This window comes from Lissotriton helveticus, chromosome 2_1, assembly GCF_964261635.1.
Source record: "Lissotriton helveticus chromosome 2_1, aLisHel1.1, whole genome shotgun sequence".
NCBI classification, from domain to species: Eukaryota; Metazoa; Chordata; class Amphibia; order Caudata; family Salamandridae; genus Lissotriton; species Lissotriton helveticus.
Genome location: NC_136059.1, coordinates 1,386,510,961 through 1,386,524,112, shown reverse-complemented (window position 1 = coordinate 1,386,524,112; position 13,152 = coordinate 1,386,510,961). Strand labels below are relative to the sequence as shown.

Genomic DNA, 13,152 nt, shown 5'->3' with positions numbered 1-13,152 from the left:
TGAAGATTTCGGTGTCGAGTGTTCCGGCTCCAAGCAGTCTTTGGCTTTGAGCTCAACGGTTTCGGCTGAGACACAGCCTTTGTCCAACTCTATCCTGAGCCCATGACGATGTGTTTAGGTGCCGAGCTGGGAGGCGGGCATCAGAAACTTTGTCTCGGTGCCAACCTTGGCCTAGAGGCAGAGGTGGAACCGAAGACTTATGCTTAATTTGAGTTAGATTTCGGGGAAAGGGGTATTCGGTACTCATGCGACCTTGGATGTCCTCGTCCATCTCCAAGTCAGACTCTGGCACGGATAAGGGCTGCTCCTCCTGTTACTCTTCGGGCCCTTGTGCATTGAATTCTTCTTGCTCGGACCCTTCACAGAAGATGTCTGGGGTGTACTCGATGTTGTGGCTTTGCTTTTCGCAACGTCGTGCCAGACTATCATGGAGAGTTTTCCTAGATTGAAACGATCTGCATGCGTCGCAGTCTTGTTCGTTGTGCTCCAGAGGTGAGGACAAGTTACACACTTTGTGCAAGTCAGTGCGCAGATGCTTTGCGTGGCTCATAGGACAGAACTTAAATGGAGTCCGTTCCATCAACTGCGAGGTGGACCGATGAGGTTAGGCCTGATGGCCTTCCACAAGTCTTCCGATCGAAATTTAAATTTTCTTTGACCAACATGATACGCAGAGAAGTGGGATACACGTACAAAACTATACCGACGAGGGTAGAGTGGAATGCGCACCAAGGGGAACCTGAAGAATGGCATTTGAACGCAGCAATACACGTCAGAACCCGATGGCAGAAAAAAAAAAAACCAATGGAGTCGAACCCCATGCACACTATCATCGAAAGGAGGAGTCGCCTTACCTCGTGACTGGAGAGACTTCTTCAAAGAAAAACAACTTAAAAACATCCGGACCCAACACTAGATGGATGGAGTATACACAGCATGTGACCTACAGCTCACATGCCTCGAACAGTACTTTCTACCACTGATTCGCAAGTTTATTTATCGTTGGGGATACTCAAGTTCGTTTTGATACGTGGAAACTCCTGTAATCCTACGAGGAATGCATGACGTAACAATGAAATGCTCTGCAAAAAAGCGGCATAGAGCATCAAAATTCGGAATCAGTTACATCCTGTTTCAAGCCCAGGTAATAGTGCAGAATTCTTATTACCCGTTTGCGCTAAAAAAATAGAAGTAGATGGCAGCAGTTTGTGCCTTCATTTTGCTCAATTTATAAGCAGTTTGCAACATAGAACGCCACTGACTAATACTCTGCCTGTCGACTTTGGAATAGAGGACCGGGTAACAGTTTTAATCTATGACTTAGGCTTCTATTCTACAATCTTTTCAAAAAAGTCATAAGGAAACCTTGTGATGAATTTGTAACGGTTCTGCTATTTCAAAATTACTGCTTAATTACCATGTGCAACCGTTAGGGTACCAGCTACAAAGTTTATGGTGGTAATTTCTTCAAGTAAGCAGATTCCACCCAAATTATTCCAAGGCTGGGAAAATGCACCAAAATTCATCACCTCTGCAGAGAAATTCCTGCTCGATTATATTTAGATGGTGAATGAAGACATTATGAAGTTGAGTCCCAAAAAAATAGTGGTGTTAATGACCACTGTTTATCACCCTGATGTAACTCCATTGACTCTCCTTACTGACCCCTCCCTATTTTCGAAACCAGCGGTATCATTAATAAAACTATCAAGAGCAGCACACCCCTGCTTATCTTGCAGACAAGCTCACCATCTTTGGTGATCTCAACACACCTGCAGGCAAATACTATCAGACTTTAGTCTGATAAGTTTAAAAAGGGCAAAATAAAAAAAAGACTGCAAGCCTTTTTAATCGATGCACAGAGGATCTGGAGCAACATGCCTGTATCCATCAGGATCGACCCACCGATGCTCAAATTTGAGAAAGAGTTGACGACTCACCTCTTTCAGAAATATTACATCACAAAGCATTAATCACCCTCAAACCAGCCCACACATGCACCATTATGATCATGTGGCAGACATAAATGGGAGAACAACTAAAACAGACTCCCAACGTGAGAGGCCTGGGTATAATACTGAATGTCAAGATTACATTGATTACCTAGTTTCATAAGATTACAAGCAGTTGCATCTACCACTGAAACATATATCATTCCAGCCTTCTGAATACCGAGCCAATGATGCAGATTACTTTCCAGAGTCAAAGACTAAGGCAATGGTGTATATTTCCATCATGGTGTATATTTCCATCTTGGTTTCTCAGTGAAGGATACTGCCTGAGAACAAAGGACATACAATTGTGCAAGATGACTGCTCCTAGAACTCTGCTAATATGATCAAGCATTGCAGGCACTCAAATCCCTACAAAGGTAACCGATGGATGAAAACATCTTACGCAAATCAAATGTTTGGTTCACAAGATTCTGTTACTGTGCATGCCACAGTTTCTAATCAAGCCAATCTATTTAATAACTAATGACCATGAGGAAATTGGAAAATGAATAGGTTACATTTGATGTCTGTGCCGTCAGAATATTTTTGAACAGCAACTGGAATTCCCGGTCATTGACACATACTGGTAGCTGATCACTACACATTCACTCAGGCCATTAGGGCAGTACAATCAGCAATTAGCATTACTTTTGTCTGGTTGCAATTGTTTCTTTTCCTTCCATTTCAGCACTAAATGTCAGTAAACGTGAATAGTATCTGTGGTCAGGCATGTATGAAGTGCTAACTAAACCATTGGGAGTACTGGAGACACAGTTGGCACCACACAGACTGCGTATGTCAGAGGTTTATTTGCCCCATAGTTAAGACACATGAAATTCAAGCAAAAAGGATAATACAACACATTTAGAATTTTTAAAGTAAAAAGGTTAGAAATTCATAAAGTAAATTCCGTAATACATACCCGTTTATGCCGTTTTTCAAGTCTTGCTTTTGTGTCTTCTAGTTCTCTTTGGATTTTCTGTACATGCTTGTTCATCTTCCGAATTGTAGAATGCAGTATTTCCCAAACATACAGCCTAAGAAAACACAAATTCACAAATAAGTAATCTCAGATTCAAAATATTGCACAAGTTACTTACTTGTGTAACAATATATCTGTAGGAGACATTAGTTAGTGATAGATCCCTTACCTTAGAATATTGCCAGGCGTCAGACTGGATCCGCAAAGTTTTTGTCAGCAGTACCCCTGCGCGTTGGAAGGTAGCGTCGTGCGGCTCTGCGTCCGTCGCTGGCGTTGTAGGCGCAGAGATGTCAGGGAGACAACTTAGGCGCCACCCATGCGCACTGACGTCAGTTCTGTACAAGACTTTCCGCGCCAGGATCGCAGAGCCATGCAAGAAATGGACCACTGGTGCCATAAAACTAGGACCCTGAAAGGGATGACCTTAACCCTACAAATCAGTTCGCAGAACGGGGAGGATGGGTGGGACGGTAAGGAATCTATCACTAACTAATGTCTCTTACAGATATATCGTTACACAAGTAAGTAACTTGTGGATCTGAAAGAGACACGTTAGTGATATATTCCTTACCTTAGAATAGATACCCCAGCAATACCAACCCTGGTGGAGGGTCTGTGAACTAAGATGATCACACCAGAAAATCCCAGAGAACAGAAAGGCCGAAGAAGCCGTCTGTCCAGGCAGTAGTGCTTGGTAAAAGTGTGCAGCGAGGCCCACGGAGCTGCCCGACAGATGTCCTGCAAGGGAACACCGCTTCCCAAAGCAGTAGTGGCTGCCGTTGCCCTGGCAGAATGGGCACGCAGCCCCACATGAGGCTCCTTCATAGCCAACGAGGAACAGGCTTTGATGCACAGAACGACCCACTGAGAGATGGTCCGTTTGTGCACGGCCTGACCTTTTTTGGCACCCACGTAACCAACAAAAAGTTGGTCATCCACACAGAACTGTTGTGTACGCTTCAGATAGAACGAGAGCGCACCTTTTGGGTCCAGACGGTGGAGCCTCTCTTCCTCTTTTGAAGGATGCAGAGGTGGAAGGAAGGTGGGCAAAGTGATGGTCTGCCTGATGTGGAAGGGCGTAACAACCTTTGGCAAGAAAGAAGGACGAGTCCTTAAAACCACTTTGTCCGGACAAACAGAGACAAAAGGAGGTTTAGAAGAAACAGCCTGGAGCTCACTCACTCTTCTGGCAGAGGTGATAGCTACTAGGAAAGCAGTCTTTAGAGTGAGAAGACGTAAGGGACAGTTATGAAGTGGCTCAAAGGGAGCGCACAGAAATGGCCGAGAGATACCCTTTGATAGTGCCCAGAGCAGAGCCCTGCTGGGCCAAAGAGAATGAACAGAAGGACCTTGGAAAGAGGGCATAAAGGGGATCCCCAGCCTTTGCTGTGCACCATGCCACAAATTTGTTCCACCTGCAGGCGTATACCAACTTAGTGGAGGGCCGCCTGGCTGCCAGAATAATATCACAGACTTCGGAAGGAAGGACGAAAGCTGTCAACTGTCGCCGCTCAATCTCCACGCATGGAGGTGGAGGCTGGACAGGTTCGGGTGGAGGACCGTCCCTGGCTGCTGCAATAGAAGATCCTCCCGAAGAGGCAGTCGGATCGGGGGTTCGATCGCCATGCTGAGTAGCTCGGGATACCAGTATCTTCGTGCCCAATTCGGAGCCACAAGGAGGACTTTGGCCCGGTCGCGCCGAATCTTCTTTAGCAGTCTGGGCAGAAGCGGTATAGGAGGAAAGGCGTACAACAGACCGCAGCTCTACTCGTGACGAAAAGCGTCGCCGAGCGAATGCCACCTTGGAAATTCCAACACGCAGAACTGATGACATTGTACGTTCTATTCGGTGGCAAATAGATCTAACCAAGGCTCTCCCCACTGCAGAAAGAGACCTTGCGCCACGTCCGAGTTCAGACGCCATTCGTGATCCAACATGCACCGGCGGCTGAGTTTGTCCACCCTTCTGTTCAGAGAACCTGCCAGGTGTTGAACCAACAAGGTAATGTCTTGATGTTCCAGCCATGTCCAGAGGTGGAGAGCTTCCTGACATTGGGTCCACAACCCCACCCCGCCCTGTTTGTTGCAGTACCACATGGCGGTGGTGTTGTCCGTGAACACCAGCAATACACTTCCCCGGACAGAGGGAAGAAATGCTTTCAGCGCAAGTTGGATCGCCCGAAGCTCCAAAAGGTTGATATGGAGCCGGAACTCCGCCGGAGACCAGAGGCCTCTGATCTCCGTCTCTCCAATGTGGCCGCCCCATCCCAGGAATGACGCATCCGTCACCACTGTGTGCTCCGGTTGGGGAAGGGAGAGGGACCTGCCATTGACCCAATTGCGATTCGTGAGCCACCACTGCAATTGTCGTGCAGTGCCCTCTGAGATCTGGACGTGATCCGACAGGTTGCCCTGATGCTGTGCCCACTGGAACTTCAGAGCCTGCATATGCCATCTGGCATTTTGCACTAGCAGGATGCAGTAGGCCATTAGGCCCAGGAGCCGGAGGGTCATCCTGACTGAAACCCGGGATAGAGGCTGAAATATCAGAATCATAGTCTGAATATCCCAGACTCGCTGCTCGGGAGGATAAACCCGAAACTACGTCGAATCCAGAACCGCTCCGATGAAGGGGAACTTCTGAGAGGGACTCCGGTGTGACTTCAGCACGTTGATGGAGAACCCCAGCAAATTCAGAGGTCGGCCCTAGTCTGGAGGTGGGAGACGACTGCCTGGGGCGAGCCCGCCTTCAACAACCAGTCGTCAAGATAGTGGAAGACTGGAACCCCTGATCTGCGCAGATGAGCTGCGACCACTCCCATCACTTTGGTGAACACCAGAGAGGCACTGGTAAGGCCGAAGGGGAGCGCGGCAAACTGAAAGTGCTCTAGGCCTGTCGTGAACTGCAGGTAATGCCGGGGGGCCGGCAGGACAAGAATATGAAAATATGCGTCCTGCAAGTCCAACGCTACCATCCAGTCTCCAGGGTCGAGGGCAGCCAAGACCTGGGTCAGAGTCAACATCTTGAACTTCTCCTTCTGGAGGAAGCGATTGACGTTGCTGAGGTCCAAGATGGGGTGCAGGCCCACTTTCTCCTTCTTGGCAACCAGAAAGTAGTGGGAATAACAGCCACGCCCTACTTCTGGCCCAGGAACGCGCTCGATGGCCTCCTTGGCCAAGAGGGCCGTGACTTCCTGCTGGAGAAGTGCAAAATGGTCCCCCGACATGCGTTGGAACTGAGGTGACATGTCGGAAGGGAGGGAGTAGGCTCTCGGACGATTTGCAGCATCCACCCGTCCGAGGTAACGGAATGCCAGTGGGGAAGTGATGGCGCATCCTGCTGCCTACCAGCGTGGGGTGCACCGTAAAGCTAGGACTAAAAAGGCTTTGAGGCAGATGCTGCGGGAGCGGAGGTGGACTGACCCGCACGCTGGCCCCCTGTCCCACCGAGGCGGGAACCATGTCTGCGCTGAGGTTGGTTCTGCGCAGGCTTCTGGCTGAACAAACGTGTAAGGCACCCCTTCCGTTGCCACGAAAGGAACGAAAAGCAGATGTGGCCGGGCACATGGTGGAGAGACCTAAGGACTTGGCCATAGCCCGGAAGTCCTTAAAACGCTCAAGCGCACTATCTGCCTTATCGCCAAACATGCAAGTACCATCAAAGGGCATGTCCATAAGAGAACTTTGAACATCCCCTGAGAAACCAGTGGACCGCAACCAGGCGTGGCGACGGAGGGCCAATGTTGTGAAAATCACCTTACCCAGTGAGTCCGCAGTGTCCAGTCCACACGTGATGGTTAACTTTGCTGCATCTTTCCTCTCAGCAACAGCCTGGGAAAGTACTGTCCGAACCTCCTCCGGACACTGAGGCAGCACCTGCGCAACCCTGTCTCACACAGTGTGGGAATAGCGGCCCAAGAGGCATGCAGTGTACACCGACCGAAGCCCTAAGCTGGCAGATGAAAACAGTTTCTTGCTGAACTGTTCCAGCTTCTTGGATTCCTTATCCGGCGGAGCAGTAGGGAATGCGCTTTGGGAAGTGGAGGCCTGGATGACCAGGCTCTCCGGGGTTGGGCGAGTGGACAAAAAAGGGCACCCAGAGCCGGGCGGTGGCGCCTGGCCACATTCTTATCCACGGGAAGCCCCGTGGCTGGTCTAGACCAGGTGTCCATCAAGACGTCAGTCAGGGCCTCATTGAACGGCAGCAGGGGCTCCAAAGAGCTTGTCTCCGGCTGAAGCACTTCAGTGAGGAGATTAGTCTTGAGGGTCACTCTAGGCAGGGCAAGGTGAAGGGGCTCAGTTGCTCTACAGAGCACCACAGTGTATGAAGCGCCCTCCTCCAGAGCATGAGGGGAAAGAAAACCAGGGTCAGAGGAGAGGTCAAGGCCACCGGCATCCTCTAGCTCTTCCGTCCATTCCTGTTCCGACCCGCACTGCCGTGCGAGAGGGTCCTCAGACCCCTCCCAGTTGTCCCCTTCTTCCACTACCTGTGTAACAGGTTGCGGAGGTAGAGGAGGAACAGGAGAAAACAAATGTCCGGCTCCGCGTCCCAACCTGGGGCAGTGCAAAGGCAATGGCGGAACGAACGGAACCCACGGCTGCGCCAGAATCGGAGCCGTGGGCGGCACCTGGGCCGAAGCAACTGGCGGAGGTCCCTGCGGCGCCGGCGGCAAGGGAGGGACCTCTACTGGGACCCGAAGGCACGCTGACGGGAGCCCGAGGCCTGAAGAGGTGGACCATGGCTGCAAGAAAATCTTGCACCTGGGCAGGAGTCGCCAATGAACCCGGATAAGGTGGGTAGGCCGCGGGACTCTCAGGCTCCCGAGAAGCCGCGGGGGTGGTACCGCCAGACCCCTCATCCGGAGACCGCCGGGGGGGGGGGAAATCGGCGAGCCAATACGCTTCTTCGACTTCTTATGACGTCTCTTACCAGATTCTGAGTGTGAAGACTTCAACCCCGAGGAGTGATGATGATAGCTCCGCGATCGGTCCCTTGATCGAGCCCTGGACCTCGGATGGCGCGGAGATGACTGCCGGGCATCCTGCAGCTTACGAGACAACTGGGGATGCCTGGGGATATTCTACGGTAAGGAATCTATCACTAACGTGTCTCTTCAGATGTGTTCGGTACAATGTAAGCCTTGTAAACTATATATATTTTTTTTAATCATACCATCCCAGCTGAAAACATTCACATTTGCAGGACAGGAATGAAAAAAACATGAATGTTCAAATATGCATTATGTATACTGTGAATTCACTGTCCCTGTGACTTGCAGACTCAAGCTGTAGGGCAAAGCACCAAAGCATAGTGGAGAGAAAACATCAATGTTTTGAAATCAGAATGTATGCTCCATTGTCTGTGCTCGAGTGTCAAATAGCACCCAGGGCCCAGTTTTTTCCTCTCAGTCTATACCCAAACGCATATAGAGAGATGTGCAGTTTAGTGCTAATGAAAGGGCTGGGGTAATAGAGTGAGCTAGTGCCTACCAGTATAACAATCACTATGTTAAACAAGCATTGGAAATGCAATAGGTCTTGCATTTGTTGGAGTGATTGTCATTGTAAATGCCAATTTTTTTTACATATACTATACAACAGACATGCCCTTCCTACCGTAATAAAATTAAGAACTCAGTTGTGTGTTTTTTTCTGTAGTATTTTGTAGAACATGTCTGTCATTTTGAAAAGCTCTTCGGTTTTATATACTTCGAGTAATGCAGGGCAATTTAAATATGTAAAATAAACATGATAGTCCTCTACTGTGCTAAGTGTAATGCTATTTGTATGAAAAACATGCATTATGGCAACTGTGAATACATTTTTTTAAAGCACTGTTTAATTTAGAAGAAATGTTTAATAACAAACATTATTGCATTTTAGGACGAACAAAAATAATATCTTCAAAATGAAATATAACTGAAAAAAATGAACTACAGCCATTTTTAGGAAAATAATGAACAATCAGGCAGTAGACGAACAGTAAGATCACCATAACTTCTGGCTCCCCAGAGGCGGGTGGCTGAGAAAAAATAAAAGCCATGGCTCAGGCTAATATTCCAGACTCAATGTCTTCCCATCGCCTCTGGGGATTTAGAGTGAAAGGTCTGTGGTTGCTCCATTATTACTGGAGTCGGCAAGCATGAACAGTCTCCCTTAACAGACCTACCCATTAGAACAGTATAGGGAAGGCACAGTAATTAGGTGGTTTCCATTAAAACAAGCATTTGAAATTGGATTAGGAGCTGTAGAGTTTTGTAACAGAGCAAAGAAGGAAACAGTTTAAGAAAGACTACTTTCAATAAAGTCACTGCTAAGGATTGGGCAATAGGTTTCATTAACATGTCGAAAGGTGAGGTCTTCGAAACGTGTCTTCTGCGTGAAGCATACTGAGGCACGAGCTTTTTGCAATTTAATACTGTGACCTTGCTGAAAGGAACATCAAGTAAGGAACCGACAAACAATGTTTTAAGGTATGAAAAAAGCCTTGAAAAGATACTTATGGACAGTGATACTGAGATGTTTGAAAATGAGGGGGAGGGAAAGAGTGGGAACAAATTGTCTTGGTGGCCAAATATGACGGAGGCACTGAAATGGCCCCAGCTAGAGGGCAACCTAAAACGTACACCTTTTATGTACCCGAACCCAATTGATATGGAACTTCTCCAAGGAAAATGTAATGGCAAATTAGACACTTGGACGGTGGTTTACATGTCATGAAGCTTTTGACATTAAATCACCCAGCTCCCATAAAGTGGACCTTCTAACCAAGCAAACTTTATAAATTAACTCAGAGGAGGAAACTGCTCTGTCACAATTAGGTTTCATGGATGTAAAATCCTTTTCAAACACCAGCTTCAAATAAGAGACTTCAAGGATGCAACAGGCCTAATGGGTGCCATTCCGTATAAAAAGGCTTGCAAGAGTAAAACAATTAAACCTAAATGTTGCTAAAGATTGCCAACCACAGATTCTTACTCTCACATTGGAATACTGGTAGTGCACGGTCAGAAACTACAGAAAACCTTGCTTATGTATTCAGGACTTGCATGAGACATTCATCACTTTAAGAACCACGCAGCCAATATCATTAGCTAGAGATATTTAAAGAATTAAGATATGTCAGCGAGATGGAAAAGTTCTACATGACCACTTGCACTGGTATTCACACACAGAGATGGGCATTAGTTTCTGCGGGGTCCAGACTCTGTCAAAGGACTCCACTAAGGGAAGATATGACTTTGACTGACTTTGCTTTAGGAAGCGTTGCTGAGATCACTGGGGCAGCATGGAAGCAAAGTTAAAAAGTCAGGTACAGTTGCCTTGCTGAGATAGGAGGCCATGGAGCAAACAACTGACAAAAACCGATGAGGGCCTCCACCAATGCATGGAAGTGAACCTCAGAGTCCTAGCTTCCCAACACTGTCATTTAGGAAACCTCTGTGATCTAATATCGAATCTGCTACTTCAAATTATATGAATAAGGCTTGTTCCTACACTCCATGTGGATTTGAGATGTTCCCTTGCCTGGGAGAGACTGGCTTGGGCCCACTCAAGGTACACCAGAAACCCAGAAGTTGGTCAATGAGACTCGCCACTCTCCATGGCATAGGATTAAGCATGAGCAACAAAAACATCTAATCAAGGAGAAAGAGTGGGGTGCACTCCCATGCTCTATAAAGGCAGACACAAATAAGGAGAAAGTATACTGCTATTGAAAACTGAGAAAAAGGAAAATACAATCTCTACCAGGAAATGTGGCACGGTCATAGAAACTTCTCCCCCAAGCGCATAAATAATGTAAGGGTTGCGGTCTCTCATTGTACTCAGATGGCACAGGGGGAGAAGCTATACCTACGTCAAAAGTTCAAATTCTAGGAAGGGCAACTAAGTCTGTGATCCTTCTCACAATAATAAAGTGAGCATCATTACATTTGGACTGTGAAACACTCATTATTTAAAGTGTTGAGATGAACGAAAACACATTTTTATTATTATAACAGGTGGATACACCAGACTGAATTAAATGAAGCGCAGTGTATGTGGGGAAAAAGGAATATGCTACTTACCAGTATGCATCTGTTCTTGGCATGTAGGGCTGCTGACATTTATATCTGTGCATAGATCGCCGCCTAGTGTTGGGTCCGGATGATTGCACATTGTTGTCCTGGAAGAGTCTTCGAAGTATCACGAGATAGGTGGCTCCCCCCCTGGACTACAGTGCGCATGGGCATCCTCTCCATCCTCAGATTGTTTTTCGCCATTGTGGCAGAGATGGAGTATGATACAGTAAGTGATGACCATGCATGAGAATAATTATGAGTGCTACAGCTGCGACAGGCACCGGGGAGGAGGGTGGGCATGTCAGCAGCCCTACATGCCAAGAACAGATGCATACTGGTAAGTAGCATATTCCGTTCGAGGCATGTGGGCTGCTGAATTTATATCTGTGCATAGAATAAATAGCAGTATCTTCCTTAGCGGCGGTTGCCCGTGCCAGCTGCAGCAGTCTGAAAAAGAGTTCTGAGAACAGCCTGACCTACAGCAGCTTGCTGTTTGGAGTGTACATCCACGCAGTAGTGTTTGGTGAATGTGTGTATGGTGGTCCATGTGGCTGCTCTACATATATCCTCTAGAGGAATGTTACCCAGGAAAGCCATGGATGCCCCTAACTTGCGTGTGGAATGCGCTCTTGGGGGAACTGTTAATATGCGTTTAGCCTTTTGATAACAGATTTGTATGCACTTAACAATCCATCTGGCTATACCCGATTTGGAAATGGGGTTGCCTTTGTGCTGTGGAGAGAAGGCAACAAACAGTTGCTTAGTTTTCCTGAAATCTTTAGTCCTGTCTATGTAATACAGGAGAGCTCTTTTAACATCCAGTGTGTGCAGTGCTCTGTCTGCCACAGAATCAGGATTTGGGAAGAATACTGGCAGTTCAATTGTTTGGTTAATGTGGAACTGTGACACCACCTTAGGCATAAATTTAGGGTTGGTACGCAGCACTACCCTATTAGCATGAATCTGAATGAAAGGTTCCTGAATAGTGAGGGCTTGCAGCTCACTAACCCTTCTTAGCGATGTGATCGCTACTAGAAAAGCCACTTTCCATGTTAGAAATTGTATTTCACAAGAGTGAAGAGGTTCAAAGGGTGGACCCATTAGTCTGGTGAGAACTATGTTTAGATTCCAGACAGGCGAAGGTGGGTGCCTTGGAGGAATTACCCTTTTGAGTCCCTCCATAAAAGCTTTAATGGCAGGCTCCTTGAAAAGCGAAAGGTGCTGTCGGTTCTGAAGATAAGCTGCCATTGCAGCTAAATGTATCCTGATGGAACTATAGGCTAGATTGCATCGGTATAGGTGTAGTAAATAGCATATGATGTTTTGCGTTGATGCATCTAGTGGATTTATGTTATTGTTGGAACAATAAATGACAAAACGTTTCCATTTTGTCGCATAGCACGCCCTGGTTGTAGGCCGCCTAGCCTCCTTGATGATGTCCATACAGTCAGGGGGCAGGTTCAGGTAGCCAAACTATGACCTCAGGAGCCATATTGCAAGGCTCAACTGTTGCGGATCTGGGTGCTGAATGTCTCCATGGCTCTGAGTGAGGAGACTGGGTGTGAGTCGCAGTCGCTGGTGGGGCACCACTGAAAGTTCTAGGAACTTGGTGTACCATGCTTGCCTCGCCCACGTTGGAGCAACTAGGATGAGTGTCATGGAGTGCTGCCGCCGTTTGCCCGCTACCAGCGGTATGAGCGGTGCTGGAGGAAAAGCGTACGCAAATCTGTTTGACCATTTCACCCATATCGCATTGCCCTGAGACTGCGGGTGTGGGAACCTGGCGGCGAAGGTTTGGCATTTTGCGTTTTCTTGTGTGGCGAATAGGTCTATCTCTGGATGACCCCACTGCTGGAAATACGGTAGGAGCACTGAGGGATGTATCTCCCATTCATGCATTTGATGGCTGTGCCTGCTGAGCAGGTCCGCCATCTGGTTGTCCTTGCCTGGGAGGTGTTCCGCTATGAGGAACATGTTCCTCTGAATGGCCCACTTCCACATGCTCTGCGCTAGGTGTGACAATTGTGGAGAGTGTGTCCCTCCCTGCTTTTGGATGTAATACATTGCAGTCATGTTGTCCGTCCGGATCTGCACGACTTTGTTGCATAAATGC

At 47.7% G+C, this 13,152-nt stretch overlaps 1 protein-coding gene across 1 annotated transcript in view; it reads right to left on the bottom strand.

The window, feature by feature from the left end:
- NCBP1 (nuclear cap binding protein subunit 1) overlaps window positions 1–13,152 on the bottom strand; it is an 832,716-nt gene that overhangs the window by 218,661 nt on the left and 600,903 nt on the right. The window contains exon 20 of the mRNA XM_078676323.1: window positions 2,917–3,031. Coding sequence (XP_078532449.1) covers window positions 2,917–3,031 — 115 coding nt within the window. The remainder of the gene's footprint in view (window positions 1–2,916; window positions 3,032–13,152) is intronic.